The following is a 19,883-nucleotide window of genomic DNA, read 5'->3' as shown; positions in this document are numbered from 1 at the left end:
TATCTTAATTTCTGGGGAATAGTTAAAGAGTTTGAAGATTGATGTACTATCAGAAAAAAATGAGGGAACTAGGTACCTGCACTCAATTGTAGTTACTACATTTTAACAAGTTGTGTTTGTGGTTTGTCTGTTTGTTGCAAACAGCATTTTCCTCAGTCTGGTGAAAGCTGCAGATTTAGATGATGTTCTGTCACAGCCTGGAGAATGGACTCTGTTTGTTCCAACTAATGATGCCTTTAAAGGTTTGACTGATGACGATAAGGATATATTGATAAGTAAGTAACATGAGAAAACTAGAATTATAAGCAAGGGTCAAATTGATTGGAAAGGAAGCTAATGCACTTCTTACACAGAAGCTGCCTGATGAAACAGTTTACCTTTTGCATAGAGCAGTTCATAGTACTTCCCTAAATTATTTCCTTCTTGGGGGTAGAGAAAATATCTTTTTGGAAAGAAGCATCCAACCTGAATTTAAACTTCACTCCTTAATATCTTGTTCCATGGTCTTACTACCTTCTAAGTTAGAATCTTCATTCATTTCATTACCCTCAACTTGTCATCATTCAACCTTGCTAATAGCTTTTTTAAGATGGAAATTCTGTTCTATCATATTTCTTTTCTAGTTGTAATTATTGCATCAAAAGATATTTAGTGTTGACTTTTGCTATCTTTCCTTACCTTTGTTTCCACCCAGTGATCTCTGATAGCACCTGTGCTCTCCAAGTAAAATATTGAGTATCTTTTGCTACATGTCAATGCAAGTAATTTCTTTCCATCTAACACGTCCAAACTCTGGAATGTTATAGATTTTTTGCAAGATTTAAAACTAGTTTATTTAATGTCATGCTTTATTTCCATAAGAGAAGTAATGCACAGTGAATACTTCAAATCTCCTGCAGAATTTCTGACTGGAGGGGTAGACTGTAGCCACAGCACTATAAATAATTTTAGTTTATTTAAAAGTAACATAAATGTGGCCTGTGCACAAGGCAGGAGGAGCGGTTGCTGCATTCAGGTCAGTATATTTTCCATTCCTGTACTTCTCAGATGAAAGCTTAAAGACATGGAGCCAAACCCCATGAATTCTTAATTACTTGGAAGACTTTGTTCAGAGTATTGATAAAAAGCAACCCCAGCTTTGCAGCCTTTAACTCACTAATGAAGCACTGGGAATTTAAATTATCTCTTCAACCATTTAAAGTTATGGTAGTGGTCTAAGTTGCCTTCTAGTGTGGTGTGTCTCTAGTTTAACCGAGAGCCTAGATGACTCTCATTAGGCAGTTATAAAAGGAAATTAAGCGTGTCACAAGTCTGTGAAGCTGCATCTGTTCTCTGTAAGAACAGAAAAAACCAGCATTTCTAACTGCTCCACGGACTGCTTTTCTGTTCTTTTCATAAGGTTTCTTATAAGATCTTTATGTTCTGAGTGCCTTTTTGTCATATGGGTGACTTGTTTCCATTTACCACCATTTTAACATATTCAAATTGTATATGTTCATGGTACTGTCATTCATATTATGCATAATTCCAGCTCAAGCCTGTGTGAATCCTTAGAATTTCCAAAAAGAACTATAGCTTACCATTTAATTTTTATTCCTATTTTTCTTTTTTGTTTTTATATAGGAGACAAAAATGCTCTCAGGAATATTCTTCTTTACCACTTGACACAAGGAGTTTTCATTGGAAGTGGCTTTGAGCCTGGTGTGACAAATATTCTTAAAACCATCCAAGGAGGGAAACTCTACTTGAAAACAGTTAAGCATAGAAAAAATCTCCCTGCTACAGCCTTGTAATAGGGATTTGACATTTCATGTCTATCCACATTATGGAGTAGGATGCAATTCTGCAAATGTCATAGTAGGGTTTGGGGTTGTTTTTTAATGTCCCTGATAACTTGGGTTCTCTTTTGATCCTTTATCAGGTGAATGATACTCTTCTGGTTAATGAACTGAAATCAAGAGAATCTGATCTCATGGCAACAAATGGTGTAATTCATGTCATTGACAAACTCCTATATCCAGCAGGTGAGTATTATTTCATGGAATTTATACATAATCCTTTAAATCTATTTACATGTTATGTAGCTGAAATAACTTTAAAAAGTTAATTAATTTAAAGATAAAATTCTTATGTGGATATGAAACAGAAAACTTACCTCACTGCTAATTTTGTGGAAGAACCTCACTTGAAACCATGGCAATTTTTTTTAAATTTTATGAAAGTCAAATATATGGAAGACAAGACTAGCCATAGACTATCTTTTCCACTGATATGGAAGAATATATATACAATATATATACAACTGCATGCTTATGTGAGTGTTTGAGAGTGATTACATCTCCTGTAAATGAAAGTAAAATGCACACAGTTGTATATTTCCTCTTACATGCCTATTTCTTTTGTCAGATCTGCCTGTTGGAAATGATCAGCTGCTCACAATCCTGAAGAAGTTGATTAAGTACATTGAAATTAAGGTACTCTTTCAGTAATTATCCATTCATACTTATGGCAAGATCTGGGAAACTGTGTACATTATAATTCATAAGTGATTCTCTAGTCCTTTCTTCAGCGGACAACGCATTCAATAGCTCCCAATTACCCAAATATAATCACAAATCATACACTGCACTCAAGACTTAGAATTTATGTTTTTCAGTGCCAAATAGTTGTAGAATATTTGTATTTGGATAACCCCAGTGTGAACTTGCCTAAATCTACTCTTTGGTTCAGGTACAATTTATCACTCTTGGAAAATAAATCACTTCTAAATCCTTGAGGCAATTCCTCTTTAGAAAGAGTATTGAGTGGCTAAATTTTTTTGTCATTAAAGCCACCAGCATCAACACTCTGTGAGGAAAAGTAGGCATCCTTATCTATCTCAGCTATGCTTTTGAGACTACATTGTCCCTCTATAATGGATGACAGAATCCAGACAAATAGCACCACCTAACTTTTAGGTCAAAGAAGCAGTGAATCCTACCCACACTCACTAGGAAACTGTAATGCAAGTGCTACTTCTCTTAAATTTTACAACTGATTTTCTGTTTTTATAGTTTGTTCGTGACAGTACCTTCAAAGAGATTCCACTGACGTTTTACAGTAAGTTCATTTTAAATACTTCCAGATGGGTTTGAGAATTCTTTTTAGATGTTGCCAATTCCAATTTGGAATTGTACATCTCTTTTTAAAAGAAAGTAATTTCTTGGAGAGTAAGATGTGCTGATGAAGCAAAGGAAGAGAAAGACTCAAAGCAGAATGTTTCTGGCTGTTGTGAGACTGTATGTATTTTTTCCCTTTCCAGATGTGTGACTGGAAAATAACCCTGAAGTAAGCTATTCAGATTCTTTGGGGTAGGCAAGATACATACGGAAAAGATTGGTTTTCAATTTTTAGCCAAGGTTCAGTGTTTCATGCACAGCAGAGTTGTACTGCCCCTCTCTCCAAGACTTAGCATTGTACTTGCTCTCCAAGATGCAACATTGTGACAGTCTCCCACAGCATACTCCTGAAAAAGCTCGCAGCCCATGGCTTGGACAGGGGCACTCTGTGCTGAGTTAAGAACTGGTTGGAGGGCTGGACCCAGAGAGTGGTGGTGAATGGTGCTGCATCCAGTTAGTGTCCCCCAGGGATCTGTATTGGGCCCAGTTCTATTTAATATCTTTGTTGATGATTTAGATGAGGGGATTGAATCCACCATCAGCAAATTTTTAGATGACACTAAGCTAGGGGGGAGTGTTGATCAGCTGGAAGGCAGGAGGGTTCTTCAGAGGGACCTGGACAGACTGGCCTGGATCAGGAACAGTGTGGCCAGCAGGACCAGGGAAGTGATTCTTCCCCTGGACTCAGCGCTGGTGAAGCCACACCTTGAGTACTGTGTCCAGTTCTGGGCCCCTCAGTTCAGGAAGGACATTGAGGTGCTGGAGCAGGTCCAGAGAAGAGCAACGAGGCTGGTGAAGGGACTGGAGCACAAGTCCTATGAGGAGAGGCTGAGGGAACTGGAGTTGTTCAGCTTGGAGAAGAGGAGTCTCAGGGGAGACCTCATCACTCTCTACAACTCCCTGAAAGGAGGTCGTAGCCAGGTGGGGATTGGTCTCTTCTCCCAGGCAGCTATCAGTAAGACAAGAGGGCATGGTCTTAAGCTGTGCCAGGGGAGGTTTAGGTTAGATATTAGGAAGAAATTCTTTACAAAGACGGTAATCAGGCATTGGAATGGGCTGCCCAGGGAAGTGGTGGATTCTCCGTCCTTGGGGTTTTTTAAGATGAGATTGGATGTGGCACTTAGTGCCATGGTCTAGTAACCACGGCGGTTGTGGATCAAGGGTTGGACTTGATGATCTCAGAGGTCCTTTCCAACCTGGTTGATTCTATGATTCTTTGATTGACCAAACTGTGCACTGAGATCCTTCCTTTTTCATAAATACTTCCAGAGGGACAGAGTGTATGGGTTCCACCTGTTTCCCAGATGTGCAAGTGTGATGCTTGTATGGGAGAGAGTTGTTCTGATTATTTTCTCTTTAGGGAGTAAATATAAAAAAGGATCCCTTTTTGCTCTCTTGCAGCCTTTCTCAGTGTTTGCATTTAGTTTCTTCATAGAAAGTAGAACCTGTTGAAACAAACTGTTAGAAGACAAAGATTCCGCTGAAACTTTGGCTTGTAAAGCAAGGTGAATTTAGACAAATGACAAAAATTTCTGTGGGGTTCTAACATTTCACAGTAGAAACGAAAACCATCATATTAGGCTTTTATAAGTTGAGAATGAACATATTGAAGTTAAAAAGCTCTCGGAATAAAAAATGGAATAATCTATCTTGATGACAAGTTGAATATGAGTCAGCAGTGCCCTGGCAGCCAGGAGGGCCATCTGCGTCCTGGGGGACATCAGGCACAGCATCTCCAGCCGGTCTAGAGAGGGGATTGTCCCACAGTGCTCTGCACTGATACAGTTTTGGGCACCACAATACAAAAAGGGCATCAAAATGTTAATATCCCTCCTCTGCCCAGTGTCCAGAGGAGAGTGACCAATATGATGAAAGATCTTGAGGTCAAGACTTATAACGAGTGGGCAAGGTCACTTGGCTTGTTCAGTTTGGATAAGAGAAGGCTGAAGAGTGACCTCATTGCTGAGCAATGACCTCATGGCAGCCTGCACCTTCCCCAAGGAGGGCAGCAGAGGGGGACATGCTGGTCTCCTCTCTCTGGTGACCAATGACAGGACATGAGGAAATGGAATGAAGCTGCATCAGGGGAAGTTCAGACTGGACATTAGGAAAAGGTTCTTCACCCAGAGGCTGCTTGGTTGCTGGAATAAGCTTCCCAGGAAAGTGGTCACAGCACCAAGCCTGATAGAGTTCAAGGAGCTTCTGGACAACACTCTTAGTCATATGGTTTAGTCTTAGGTAGTCCTCTGAGAAGAGAGTTGGACTTGTTGATCCTTATGGGTCTCTTCCAACTCGAGATATTCTACCTCCCATGGCCAGTGAGAGCAGCACAAGAAGCAATGCCTGTAAAATGAAGTGAAGGAGGTCAATGCTGGACATCAAGAAAGCTGTAGCTGTTGATTTACTTGAGTGTGGGAATAGGAAGGCTGGGACCTCTACCAGTGAGGACTTCTCTACCAGTGAATGGATATGAGTCAAATAACTATAAGGGATATTCAAATGAATACTTGAGTCTGTCCTAGGTGTAGAGGGACAACTTGATCTCCTAAGGGCACCACAGGCATATTCTCAGTGACATTCTATCTATAATTCTGAATGCCAGAAGGTTTCCTCTGTTTACCAGATCAGCTCCCTAATGAAAAGAAGAGGGCAATACTCAGATTTAAGATACGTCAGGGATTTGTGCAAATCTTTGTGCAGGTAATTGTACAAGCCATTATTATTATGTACCATACATTAACATAGGTCTCGTGACCAGTGGGTTTCATAAGGCACAAAGGCAAATGGCATGCCGATAGATTCTGTCTGCAGGTGACTTCCATGCATCGTTGTTTCGTAATTATAACCGAGATCCTTTTGAGTTACTTTTCCACTCATTAATAATTATGATTTTATCCACATCCTTGTGAGCAGACCAAATCCAACTGATCATTGTCATAAAGAAATTGTAAGAATGGAATGTACTGTATATTCCATTTTCTATATTTTCAGAAATTAACATAATTGAAAGCAACGTCCAGCCTATCATCACAAAGGAAGGTAAATGAGGCCCTTGGTATATATATTTCTGCATATGTTCATATACATATTCAGAATATATATTTATATATTTCTTTAAGGGGATGCATTTTGTACATATCAAGCCTAGGATGTTAAGCACTTTGCTGGAAAAGCAAAGATACAAATATTGCAATTAGAACTGACTGAAATATTTTCTATAAAATGATTACCCATAGTTGTCCTCTGCAAATGGATTTTCTCCTTTTTCTACAGGCATTTGAAAGTACTTTTAAATAATTTTTCTAAAATATTTCTTTTATTACTGGTGGTTTTTTTTTTCAAAAAAGACCCCTTTTTTTCTGTTAAAATAGTTATTTTTAAAAATTAAGTACACGTTTCTTATACTTTGAAGAAAAAAAAGACGTTCATTTTTCTACGCTTTTCAATCAGTTCTAACTACCAATATCTGTCAGATACCTGGAAATTATATTTAACCAAACTTTAATTTCTGAAGACAAAAGCATGACCATTTAATGGTGGGACTGAAAAGAACAAAATGTGGGACTGAGACTGCTAAAATCACTTGTGATTTATAACTCAACTAAAGATAATGAGATCCAGTTTCCAAATGAAATAAAAATACTCAAAGGGAATTTGTTTGAGCTTAACTGAGAAAGGCAGTTAAAAATGTCATGCAAAGAATTTTATCCAGACTGCTTAATCTGTGTTTCTGGCAGGATTTCATGTCCTTACATTTTCAGCAGCTTGTCTGCTTCATCCCATTTAGGATTAGAGACCATCTACCATAAATGCTGATCTTTGTTGCCTAGTCTCCATCATTAAATCAGATCCACAATGGATAGATTAATTTCCCATGATAATTCTTCCAAGGCATTTTAGAAATCTTCCTATGATTAGGGTGAATCAGTCTCAGAAAGTACAGTACTCTCTGTTAAATCCAGAGACAGAGTATATAGTTTAGTAGATTTACATTATGTTTAGAAGTTGAAAGTTAACTGAAAATAAATTGTCTTTTAAAGAAAAAATGGAATGTCTGAGCACTTCTACAGTCAATTGTAGAACTAAGTTTTCTTCACCTAAGAGAAAAAATAACATTAGAAGTTAGTGAGTATTGAAGGGCTGCTCCTTTTCATTGCCAGTACAGTGTTTCTGCTTTGGGACACTGTGTGAGTGATCTCTCTGTCCAGTGATGAATCAGACAGAGACCCAATAAAGCCAGTTGTGGCTCTTCTGAGCTTACTAGTGGTAATGGTAGTTAGCAGCAACTCACATTAGAACCACGTAAACCCTCAACTCTCTGTAGATAAAAACTGGCAAAGTGCATGTTGATTTTTGCCAGGAAGTTCTATGGAAAGGAGATTTCCATAAAAAAATGACATCTCTCCCCACCAAGTTTAGAGGGTGATGTTTCCTTTTTCCTGTCAGTGTTTTTTATTTGTGTTGTCCATACATAGGCATGTATGGGATGCAAAAGATTAAAGAGATGTAAAGAGTTAAATCTGATTGAAACCAATTGATTGAATTCAAAGGATTGTTCCTAGATTAGACAACATAGAAAGCTATAGCTTCACCTTTTGGGTTGCATATATCTGCTGTATCAATCACATGAGAATGTACAGTAATTTAGAAATGTAAAAATAAAAAAGTATTTATAAACATTAATAAATATACCTTTGACATGATTTAATTTATATTCATCACTTGTATCAATGTATATTGGTATTTATTGGAGTCTCAACATGCAAAAAATGCCTCTGAGTATAAAACAGAAGCATGAGACTGAATCTTTAAGAATGTTTCTTTAAAATATTTCTGAATGTTTTTCATCCAGATGTGTTAGAAAATAAAAGAAGCAATGGCTTATTCAGCTATTTAGAAACCAGAGTAGGTGAATAGAGCTCTATAAAACCTGAGAATCTTTATGATTCCATCATATCTTCTCATCTGCAGTAAATAAATAAATTATTTTTCTCTAAATTCTAATTTATCTAAACATCTGCTGTTGCTGCAAAAGCAAAAAAAAAGTATACTTTGATTGTTACTGTTGAAGGATACTAGTTAGCCTGAATTGACTGTTTTCAACAATTAACATCTGGTGTACGTATGTAAAAGCTGTTGTTAAATCCCGATCAGTAATTATTAAAAAAAAATCAATACAGTATCAACTTGTACAAAAATTCATATAAAGATATCCAAGGGATTTTTAAGGCACGTAACAGAGGTGGACCGTGCTAAGTTTCTAACTCTGAATAGGGAGTAAAGGAAGTTTATGTTACAGCAGCTTCTTAAGTGGAAGGAGTTTCCATAATACTCACTACAGAAGAACAATATTATTGCTGTTAATTGACTGCATCTATGGTATGTTCCTAATTTATTTAGTATCTTCTGCTTCAGCCTGTCAGACAGAGATACGTTTGGATCAGTGTGATCTATAGCAACTGCACAAAATTAAGAAGTTTGTCTTGGCAGTTGAAATCAAGATGACCTCACCCATGCTAATGATAGCCATTAATGCTGATAAATATCCTTACAGATGTTCCAGTTGATCTCAGAAGTTTGTTTTTTTGTTTTGTGGGTTCGTTTTTTTTTTAGTTAAGTGACCACTGTCCAAGTCTTGGTAGCTTAAAAACAAAGAAAAAAAAAGACACATAAAAATTCTCAAAGCAAAAAAATAAAAGAAGCTCCAATGAATACTGATTAAAAGACCTAGTTTCCTCTTAGATATTTATACCATTAGTAGAAATAACTTCACAAACATTTTCAATGTACAGTTTGGATGCTGATCACTAGTGCAGCAATCACTTTAAGATTTCAACAAAGCTGCAAAGCATCCTTCTTACCAATGTATATAGAAAATGCTTTCTGCTGCTGAGGATCTGGTTTGTTGCCTGAGACTTGTCAACAAATGTTAAAAATATCAGATACACAAAATAATAAAAAAAATGTAAATTGTAAGTGTGCAATAGAATCTAAATTTAAGATCGCATGTGAGGAAGCACCAGATTGTACAGTATTGCTGCGAAAGACTTCTCAGATTTAAACCCTCTATTGCAATAATCTGGTTTATTTAGGGTACGAGGAGAAAATGCAAGCTTCATCTCAGTCCCATGAGATACTATAAATATTTTATGACTATTTGTAACATGTTGTTTTCTTTCTGTGTCACAGACCCATCTATCACACAGATAACTAAATTAATTGAAGGGGAACCTGAGTTCAAAATAGTCAGGGAAGGGGAGACAATAACTAAAGTGATTCATGGAGGTTGGTATGCTTTCAGCAACTCAGTTTGTATTAGTTAAAATTTGAAACATTCACTATTTCCCATCAATTTCTACTTTATCTAGGTGACACATGTGACATGTTAGACAGATGTTCTGTTTTTAATAAGATCTTTGTGAAGTGCTGTAATTTTATTGCATCATTTAATTCTTACTTCTCATGCTTTTAAAAAAATTGGGCTTTTTTTGCCTAACTGTGTTCCATAGCTATAGTCAAGACAGTGTTAGAAATACTCTGCATGCTGACATAATATCTGTCTCAATTAAGGATTATTTGCTGGTTATTGTCCTGCAATCAAAAATGTAGTATGTGATTCTGTGATAGAAAGACAATTGTATCAGATAGAGAGGTAAACTTTGCTTTCTGCTTTGCTAGGCGTATTGAGACGTTCACATCTAGAATGGTTTTAAAGGAAAAAAAATCATGTGACCCTCCTAAGTTTTGAGAAAAATTAGTTTCTGGTCTCCTCTGAACATTTGTATTTTTCGTAAAATATGCTGTGGTATTTCCTTGTGTGCTTCGATCATTTTCCACATGTCAAAAAGAGCCCTTGAAAGTTCATCACTTGATTAATGTCTTCAATTTAAAAATCCTTGTAGAACCAATTATTAAAACATACACCAAAATCATAGATGGACGACCTGTAGAAGTGACAGAGAAAAAAGTAACAGAAGAAAGAATTATTCAAGGTAAATTATGCTGAGCTATTAATTCCTAACAAAGTTCAACACTACATACATAAGTAAAACATCTTAAGTTCTCTCCTAATGCTTAAACTGCATTTCCTGGACAGATGTATTTTCCCCAATGCTTCCCATTATCTGTGTATGGCTGAAAATCTGGCTATGGGCCCTACACACACATATACAGAAATGACAACAATATTTTAACAGTATGCAAAACTATGAAAACTTTTCTTTATTTAATTTTTATTTCCATATATTTGCTCAGTGTCTGCTCTTACAAGCTTCTCACTACCATTTCAGAATGAGATGGCTTTTATTGCATGGCTTGCTTTAGAAGGAAGTCTTTTATTTTTTTGTGAACTTTTGGGTTCTATATCTTCAGGTAGGTTTTGTTTGGCCAAAGGTAGATGTTCAGTGGGTAGATACCTACTTTTGCATGTCATCCTAGACTCTTTTGACAGTCATTTTAGAAAAATATATTCTCTGTTTCTTTGTAAGGTGGGGACTTGATGTCACATCAACAAGTTAAACATTTTTATTCAGCTAATGTAAGATAAAATTAATGTGCATCTGCATCCCTTGGTTTTCTCAGAGAGTAACTCTCAAAGTCTATAACCAATTTCAATTCTATTTTACCTACTACAAAGATATTTCTTTAAGAATATTAGAAATTGATAGATGGAGTGAGGCATATTTAAGCATAGAACAAGATATATATAATTCTCTGTTGACACTTTTTGATTCCCCTGGTTAAATATCAGTTTGAACACTGTAATTAAAATTCTGTCTGCCAGAGCACTTGTAAGGAAAAGACACTGTTATAGCAACATATTGACCTAGCTGAAAGTCTAAGTTTAGAACATGATGAAAGATAAAGTTTTCATATAAGCAGATTACAGCATTTTAACCATGGAACCACCATATGTATTAATTAGGAAATAATAACTTTAAGGACAATCCTGTTATATAAGATTAAAGCCACTATCTTACAAATCGTTTTCCAGGTCCTGAAATAAAATATACCAGAATTACTGCAGGTGGTTCAGACAATGAAGAGAAGTTAAAGAAATTCCTTGAAGAAGGTTAGTATTCTTGTTTTCTTTCCTTTTTTAAATATGTATATATTTATTATCTATATTAAGTAATTACTGAATGGATATTCCATGTTTTAAGAAATGATGCTCGTATACTGCAAAATCTTACCCAGAGATTAACCTCACAATCTCAGAAACGTCCAAATATAACATTCTGGTTTGAGTCCCTGATCTTCACATTTCAGTCAGCTCCAGAACTGAGGCTTCCAGTCTTATATATGGCATGCTATGTTTATCATAAAATATGATGTTTTCAGTGTTTATGTGGAATTTGATGTCATAACAGATGAATTTTGTAATTCAGCACAGTGCTATGATAGGATTAATTCATTAATATACTCTTGGTAGAATTGTCAAATGTTTTCTGTAAATCAATTTTTTTGCCATAACCTGTATCCTATCAGAGGTTACCAAGGTGACCAAATTTATTGAAGGTGATGGTCATTTACTGGAAGATGAAGAAATCAAAAGACTTCTGCAGGGAGGTAATTTAGTGTATTATAACTAACCTTTTTGCAACAGGTAATGATAACTGAAACCCCTCTTGGATATGTTGATCTCAACATTTTAAAGACTGACCTAGTCAAGGTGTAATTTTAATAAGAGAAAAAATAGAATATTGTATATTAAGTACCAAATATCTCTGAAATGGAAATAAGTACCAAATTTCAATTAATTTTTTTAATGGTATTGGTCATGGAAAAAAATTATCTGGGTTTTTCCAGTCTTTAAAAAGTTACCTAATTAAAACTCAGGGGAGCAATGAAGATTTATTCCACTTTTTTTTTTTTTCCAGCAAATTTTAATCTGTGGAAAATACTTCTGAACTGGAAAGCATTGTAACAGGCCAAATTAATTTTGCTCATCAGTTCTTTAAAAATGAATGTTCATTGCCCTCAAGTTAATAATTAAAGGCATGCTTAGCATCCTTCTTTCAATGCTTACAGGTGATGGATATCCAGACATTAATTCTCTTCAAATATAGCATTCCAGGGAATGGTTTTCTTTCTTTCTTGCTCTCTTAATTCTAACAATTCTGGCAATATATAACCAGTAGTTGTAGAAAACTGGTAAAAGAACTTCTGCTTATGAAATTAATCTTTATCTATGAATTTGGAATGTTCTCTGCCTAATGTAGATTAGAAAAACTATCTATAATAGCAATGGGGAATAAAAAAAAAGAATTCAAGTGATGTGGGTTTTTTGTAAATGTTGGTATAAACCTGAGTCAGAAGCTCAAAAATGGATGTTTTTCTTGACATAAATTAACTGAATCCACTTCATTTTATGTTCACTTTTTATTAAGTTACCAAGTTGTGTATCAGTAAAGTAGCTTACAGCCAGCTCTATGTTCACTGAACAAAATCTTGTAGTCCTTCAAAAGCACCATGCTGTGGATATGACTTAAACTTCAGTTAAATAAAAAATTTCATGATGAACAACTGAACAGCTTTCCACCAAACAAAACCATGTTAATTGGTAACACAGTTAGCCTTAGAAAAAAAGCCAAGATATGTCTATGAATCCTGTTGACTCTAATTCCTTGTTCTGTTTTAAACACCTAAATCTTATAGAACTAGGCCAGGATTTGCCTATAATCACTGGGGAGAAATAAAAGCTTCCAAAAGGTTTTTCATCTTATCCTATTTTAAGTGTCCCAGCTATGTGAAAAGATTTTCTTTCTGGTGATGCCTATTTTGGGATTGAATACTTAAAATAAAAGTTGGAAAGGAAAAATTACAGCAAGAAAGTTCCTCCATATACTGCACTACGTTCTATTGGTGTAAACCAGGCCACAATGAAGCAGGATCAAACTTTATCTGTAGAACTGTTCAAAATTAACAGGTCTGATGACAGAATCTAACAATTATAACTGTAATTGCAATCATACAATTAAATAGACATAATCTGTAGAGATACATCTTTCTGTGACCCTATAGTGTATGGAAAAGAGATAACTAGTTTCTCTCTAGGAAATTAGGAAAAGACAATATTGTTTCTTGAATTCTTGCTATTTTTCCTTGCTATTATATGTTAGTTTGCATAAGCATCCTGCTTTACAGAATGAACCAAATGGGCAAATTTGTCTCTTGCTTTAATTTGATTTTTCTCTATTTCTTCCATGATTTATCCAGTCAGCTACCCTTGGCTGCCATGATAATACCTTACCATGTGTTTAGCCAATAAAAGCCCTCTTGTCTAGATAAAATTACTTATGTTTTACTGAAAATATCTTAATTATTTAAATTTGAGTACAGTCACAAACAAATGTATTATTACTGTCTAAATAAAAGAATGATTTCATATGGGCTTTAATTCTGCTCATAAAATATCCAGCACTGCTTATCATAATCAGCAGTCTTTGGTGAAACAACACTTTAAACCAAGACTGCAAGGAATGACTCAGCCCCAGATTAACATGCCTTATGGCATTAATAGCATGGTAGCCTGCAACACCTACACCCTAAAATGAGATTGTTTCCACTGAAGGTACCTTGCACCTGGAAAAATGCTCTGCCAGATTTAACTCATTTGTTTTTGATGCTTACTGTAGCTGGAACTGAGTACACCAAGGTTACTAAAGTAATTGAGGGAGAGCCACAGATTATCGAGAGAGAAATCAAGAAAGTTCATCTGGAAGGTTAGTTTGTCTAAAAATCCCGTATCACTAAGACCTGCTTTGTCTAAAGTGATCATTCCAGGTGAGGTTTTACAGTATCCATTCACAAAAATTACTAGGTCTGAAGCCAGTATTCTAGCAAGAAGAGTTTTATAATTGTTTTGGAAAAGAATTCTTTTGCTGGCATTGCAGTGAAAAATGTTGAGACTTATCTTGTGGCTAACAGTAACTAGATTTGGCAAGCATAGTAGACAAGAGGAAATGTCTAACCACAATGCTTAGGTAAAACATTTGAAAGAACATGCACCATGAGAATTGACTTTTCTTTGAGCAGCACACACAGAAGAAGACCACGTGAGTTGCTTTTAACTTAGTTATTTCTTCTCAGTGTTAATGTGATCTGTTGCTGTGAGGATTTCTCAGTGTTGTGAAGGGGCGGGTAGGGTGGAGGGAATATAACCTCTGGGCTGAGAAAATGTGTCACAGGGTCTCAGAATTTCTCTACTGTAATCCTGTTTTCAAGTGAGGGAAGCTCTTGGGTTTGATGAGCATGAATGGTGACAAGGTCCAAAAGGAGCCATATGCAATTCAGCCTGGCTTTATACCAGGAATTGGTTCTTCAAGTTTAACAATCATAGTTTAAAGATCTTTACTCAAAGTTAAGAAGTAACTTCTTTAGGGTTTCTTTTGTATTTGTATGTATGTCCTTTTCTAATTCTAGTTTTAATAATGCAGAATAAGTTATTCTGTCAGTCTTTGAACTAAATTCATAAGAAAAAATATTGTGCCTTTTGGAGAATGAAATTAAATAAATATGTTTCTACTTTTTTAATTTTGAAGTCGGTGCCAAATACTGAAGGTATACCATAGTGTCTTATAGCTTCGGTGTCGAGTAGTACAAGGCATGCTGGAAAGTCTACTATTGCCTGAAAATGAAAGACAGGTGTGATCTTCAAATATGGGGCTTATCTGACAGCATAATTGTGTGGAGAGCACATAACTATGGAAAGCATATTATGGATGAACCATATTCTGTCCTTACCAGGGCAGTGCATTGCTTGAAATTTTCTGCCATAGCGGTGCAGATGCCCAGTGTTTACCCTCAGCCGTAATGAGGTCAACCCTGTATCTCAGGGCTATGAATTTATACATAGTATGAAAAGACAACTCAGGATGAAAAGACCACTGACTGCAGCCTGTTAAGTGCGATACTTCGTGGTTGTAAATGAGGAAAAATACCTCAGTAACATTTTTGTGACAGTAATAGAAGAATTATCTCTTGCGTTTATCAAATGTTTTTCCTCCCAGTGAGGAGACATCTGGTTTAAAAAAATGTTTCAAGGTTTGATGAGAAAGAGGAAAAAGTTTCCATAGTTTCACTGAGTCAGTATTTTGGAAAATGGATGTACGTGCTAATAAGGGTGGTACCTACTCAGTAGTCCTTGCCCTGCTGTACCTTTTAAAACAGAAGTTTGAGAAAATTAACTGATCTCTAAATGTGGAACCATACTGTGGACTCACAATGAAGTTACAAATCAAGCCCCAAACACAGCTGGAAATGTAGCCAATGTCTTGTGATGGTTGACTTTCAAGCAAATGGCTTATAAATAATTCCTTAAATAAAGTCTATACAGCAGACCTGGACATCTGCTGCCAAAGTCTGGAACTGAGTCCTGGGTTGTGCACTAACCTGAGCTTGTACCTCACTGACAGTGTCAGATGATGTTTGCTGAATGAAGAGCATAGGCAAAACATCCTGACAACCGCCTACATCATGTGACCATCTGCAGATCAGTGTGGATGTTGCTAAAATGTAATGTATGACTGCACATGACAAAAATGTGTGAACTGTATTATAAGCATTCATGTTTCAGGTGATCAAGTCAACATGCTATGGGACAAAATTTTTAATTTACTGAAAACCTTAAACAACAAACTTTGAAAGACAGTGATGGGTTTCCAACATTTCTAATGAGTTTTAATTCACAGGCTCAAACAAATAACTTCTGACTGCAATATTTCTGTTTTCTAGAAGCACCTGTACGGAGACCACAACCAAGCAGGAGGACACAAGGTAAAAGCAAAACATATATTTAAACATTATAGCATGTATATTATTTTCAGGTTTTTTTAAAAATCAGGAGGAAAAAATTGCTCTTAAGAATACAGAGTTCAAAAGGAAAGAGTTGCATTTGCGCTTTTTTTAAAAAATAGGAATACTTGGTATTTTTAACTATTTGGTTTCTAGGATTTTTTTCTTATATCTGAAAACAACTTAGATTATGTGCTTTAGTCAAACTGTGTTTCAGATGAGAATAAAGCCATCAAAGTGAGATCTGACTCTGGAGTCCTACCACTCTGAAAATGGCACTCTGGAATTCCCCACCATGGAATCTGTAACTCACAGATTCTATGTTATTTTGATTAATGAAAAAACTAAGAGATCATTTTAATTTCCTAACCAGAACAAGAGTGAAATGTTCAGCATAAGGTTTCATCTTTCCGCTTCCTATCTATTTCCCAAGTAAATACAGTATATAGTTTAACCATATTATATATAATTATAGGGAATAACTAAGGCTCTGTTTCCATTTTTGGCAGGGGGAGCAAGAAGGAGGACAAGACTAGCTTATTCCTAAAAACTTTCCAAGAGAGAATCCACAGAATTACAAATTAACAACATGGTCTTTGTGAGGAAGAGGAACGCTTTTTTAAAAAATGAGATCATTAGAAAATGACATTGTTTTGATAACATAATGTAAACTGAACCATGAATCCACAAAAAGATGTGAAGATGCAGATACTCACTGCCAGCAAAGTGCTCACTGGGAGTAGTCCATTGGAGGTGCTTTAACTGCTCTTAATGGAAAGCACTATGCAGGGTCAAATCCTGGAATGGCTGAAAGCTATCAACTTCTGTAGAACCAGGATTCCTTCTTATGCTGTCTAGTAAGTGTTTGAAGGATTGGATTACAAAAGAGCAGGGAACAATACAGAGTGTATTTTTTTATTATTATTATTTCCACTAAATAAGAAATATAAATGAAATTAGATAATTTCTAGGAAAAAAATCACCTCAGGTGACTTTTAGAGTAATCTAAGGAAATAGGAGACGTTAACATAGCACTTTTGGTTCAGTAGTATTTTATGCTTTTTATAAGTCAAAATTCATCATGTGTTTAAAGTCATAATGACACCAGTAACATTACCTTTTCTAAGCAAACAAATATACCTTATATTAAATGTATTGTTTATTTTGTCCTACATTGCCTTGTAATAACAAGGATAATGGAAGCTCTTAAAAAAAGGAGAAAAAGCAAACACTATGAGCTTCTTGCTATGTATTTGAGACCATGTTGACTTCTTGATTCATAAGAAAAATCATTTCCATTAAAGGAATCCTATACCAATACATATACCGAGATTCTTAAGTGTTTTTCCACTTTTCCCTAAATGTGTCTTTTGATTATTAAAGCAGATTATAAAAGGGATAAATAAAATGCATGCAAACGCTTCACTCAGTATGGAAAAGAGTCTTACAAAAATAAGGCTAGGTCTGAAAGCTTTTGTATCAAAACATGTTTTGCTAATGTCTGGTGCTAATGTGGCATTGTTTGTAAATTATGTCAATATTATAATTCTAGTTTTGTACTCATAAGATTTGTTTGCCTTTATTAACAAAAGACAAAAAACAATTATTCATGGAGTAGAAAAAACATTCAAAGTTCCTTAATTTTGCAGACCAAAGTTTCAAAGGTGTTACATATTGTGCTTTTCTACTTCTGTTTTGAAACAAAACCTTAATAAAGAATTTGCCTGAACTCTGCTTGCTTTCATTTGTAAATATTTTTAAACAGTAAAGCAAATTCTAAATATTCTTTAGATTTTTATTGTAATTTATAGTTCGAAAATATGCTTTCACAGAAGCAAACTGATGCTTCGCTTTCTCACTTAAGTGCTGATGCACTTAAACTGCATCACTCCCCTTAAAAAATTAAAAACCTTCCCTAATTCCATAATGACACAGCACAAGCACAGCTCCCAGAATGGCACAGCTATCTGAGCACTGGACTGATAAGTTGTGTAGCCTTACTGGGCTGTCAGACTGTCACTAAGGTGCTCTCAGTATCTACAGTCATAGTGCTTTAGTGGAAGAAAAGCTTTTATCCCTGGCTAGGGCTAGCTAGCTTTTGCATGAGAATGAGAACTTTTAGGTCTATCTAGAAGGCGAACTGAAGTTGTCACCTTTCCCTGAGGCCTTCATTTGTCATTTAATAATTGGCTTTAAATTTCTTTCTTCACTGCTGTGCCACCATGACCTATCAGTCAAGTAAAACTTGAAAGGACAACAATTTTGTTAGGAAACAAATGTGGTTGTGTTCTCTCCTCAAAAAAGAGTAGGAGATGGGGAAAAAAATGGAATGGTAATAACTTCACCTTTAAATATCACCATACAATAAATTCTTCATCTGTGTTCTTCATTATCAAGGCCTTTATTGTCTGTAATTTTCAGACTCATAACAGCAGTGCTCTCATCTCTGTTCATTTAACCTGTGCCATATAAGTAATGACACAGCAGGAAAGGAGGAACAAAGGGTATTGATACACATGAGAGAAAGCGAATCATAATGTTCCAGGAAATTACAAATAAATCCATACCCCAAAGCTATAGGGTTCATCCACACATTGCTGGAACAGAAAATCTTCCAATAGGACAGTCAACAAATGGATACTATCATGGTAACAACCCTGGGTTGATGGACAAGGACCTTGAAATTGTCACAGCAATGAACTCTTTTTCACTGTCACTGAAATAATTCAATCACAAAACTAAGGAAACACTAGGGAAAAAAAATTAAAGTCAAAAAATTAAGCAAAAAAAATATTTCCAGGGTTGTGATTAATGAGTGAAGGTTTCCACAAAGAGTTTTCCAGATAAAGCTGAGGTGCAGACCAATATCTATACAATAAATCATAGAGTCATAGAATGGTTTGGGTTGGAATGGACCTTAAAGATCATCTCGTTCCCATCCTCTGCCATGGGCAGGGACATCTTCAACCTTTATTACCTAGTATAAATGGTGTGTACAACACCAGTCTTGTGTCCAGCCAACTTTCTTCTGCTTCTATTCCTCTCCTTAATTTCCTGTTTTCAGTGTTTCACCCATATGGAACCTGAAATAGCCTTTCTGCCTTAAAAAAGATAGAGACTGGGTAAAAGCTTGTATGTGCTTCCCTCCCACAGCTGTAGGTGCTCATCTCCTTAGCCAAGTGGAGGAGCTGAGCAGAATTGCTGCTTCAGGAGGGACAAGGTACATCACCATTTCTTTGGAAAAAAGTAATAATATATTTTAAAAATAAAATTCATCATCTGTGTCGACTATATTCTGCTCCGGAGTAGAAGGATTGTAACTTAGACTGTCTGAACATTCATTGTACAAGAAGGGGTGCTAGGGTGGCAAGCTCAGACAGGGTCTACTCCTACACTGTAGTAGGTCTCTGTTGGATGAATAATGTTCAGTGAGTTTTAAGTTTTCAAATCACATTTCTTGCATGCAAGATTCCTATTTCTTTTGCAGAAATAGCTATTAAAAATTACTCAGTAAAATAAAATCAATAGTTTGATTCCTTCATAAAAACAATGATGTGAAATCTGAAATAGAGTCAGGAAGGATTTGTTCTACCATTTCCATTTTGACAAATGAAAACATGCTATGCAAGTGACCATCTTCAATCTAAAGCTAGTATGTCTTTTCATGTTGTTCATCTCTCAAATATCTAGAATAGCAATACTGAACGAATGAATTCCACTTTTTGTCCACAAAGTATTCTAGTAAGATAATTGGTGGAGGCAGCAGTCCTGAGAGATAAATGTGTATTGTGATTACTTCTTTTACTTTCTGAAGCTCAGGACTGCTTAACACCAATCCCAGGTGGAGGGTCTGAGTAGGGATACCAAAGCCTAAGCACAGTTCAAATGAAAGAATACGTGATTTTTGAGTGCTGAGCTGCAGAATTCCCA

General features: G+C 35.8%; 1 protein-coding gene across 7 annotated transcripts in view; it reads left to right on the top strand.

Moving 5' to 3' along the window:
- The window catches only part of POSTN (periostin), a 31,653-nt gene extending 13,971 nt beyond the window's left edge, over nucleotides 1–17,682 (top strand). For 2 of the 7 annotated variants that reach the window (XM_027723272.2, XM_039386214.1), the window contains 11 exons: nucleotides 145–275; nucleotides 1,624–1,754; nucleotides 1,922–2,024; nucleotides 2,407–2,474; nucleotides 3,054–3,099; nucleotides 6,150–6,197; nucleotides 9,348–9,443; nucleotides 10,061–10,150; nucleotides 11,152–11,229; nucleotides 15,894–15,935; nucleotides 16,463–17,682. In XM_027723272.2, coding sequence (XP_027579073.1) covers nucleotides 145–275; nucleotides 1,624–1,754; nucleotides 1,922–2,024; nucleotides 2,407–2,474; nucleotides 3,054–3,099; nucleotides 6,150–6,197; nucleotides 9,348–9,443; nucleotides 10,061–10,150; nucleotides 11,152–11,229; nucleotides 15,894–15,935; nucleotides 16,463–16,500 — 871 coding nt within the window. In that variant the 3' untranslated portion in view covers nucleotides 16,501–17,682. Of the gene's footprint in view, nucleotides 1–144; nucleotides 276–1,623; nucleotides 1,755–1,921; nucleotides 2,025–2,406; nucleotides 2,475–3,053; nucleotides 3,100–6,149; nucleotides 6,198–9,347; nucleotides 9,444–10,060; nucleotides 10,151–11,151; nucleotides 11,230–11,645; nucleotides 11,727–13,795; nucleotides 13,883–15,893; nucleotides 15,936–16,462 lie in introns of all 7 variants that reach the window. The other 5 variants (XM_027723265.2, XM_027723266.2, XM_027723273.2 and 2 more) reach the window with 5 other exon arrangements.
- The last annotated feature ends 2,201 nt before the right edge of the window (nucleotides 17,683–19,883 follow it).

Source organism: Pipra filicauda, unplaced genomic scaffold, assembly GCF_003945595.2.
Source record: "Pipra filicauda isolate LSUMZ 115617 unplaced genomic scaffold, ASM394559v2 scaffold473_size681673_pilon, whole genome shotgun sequence".
NCBI classification, from domain to species: Eukaryota; Metazoa; Chordata; class Aves; order Passeriformes; family Pipridae; genus Pipra; species Pipra filicauda.
Note: the sequence above shows the minus strand (reverse complement) of the source record. Positions and strands in the feature narration are given on the sequence as shown.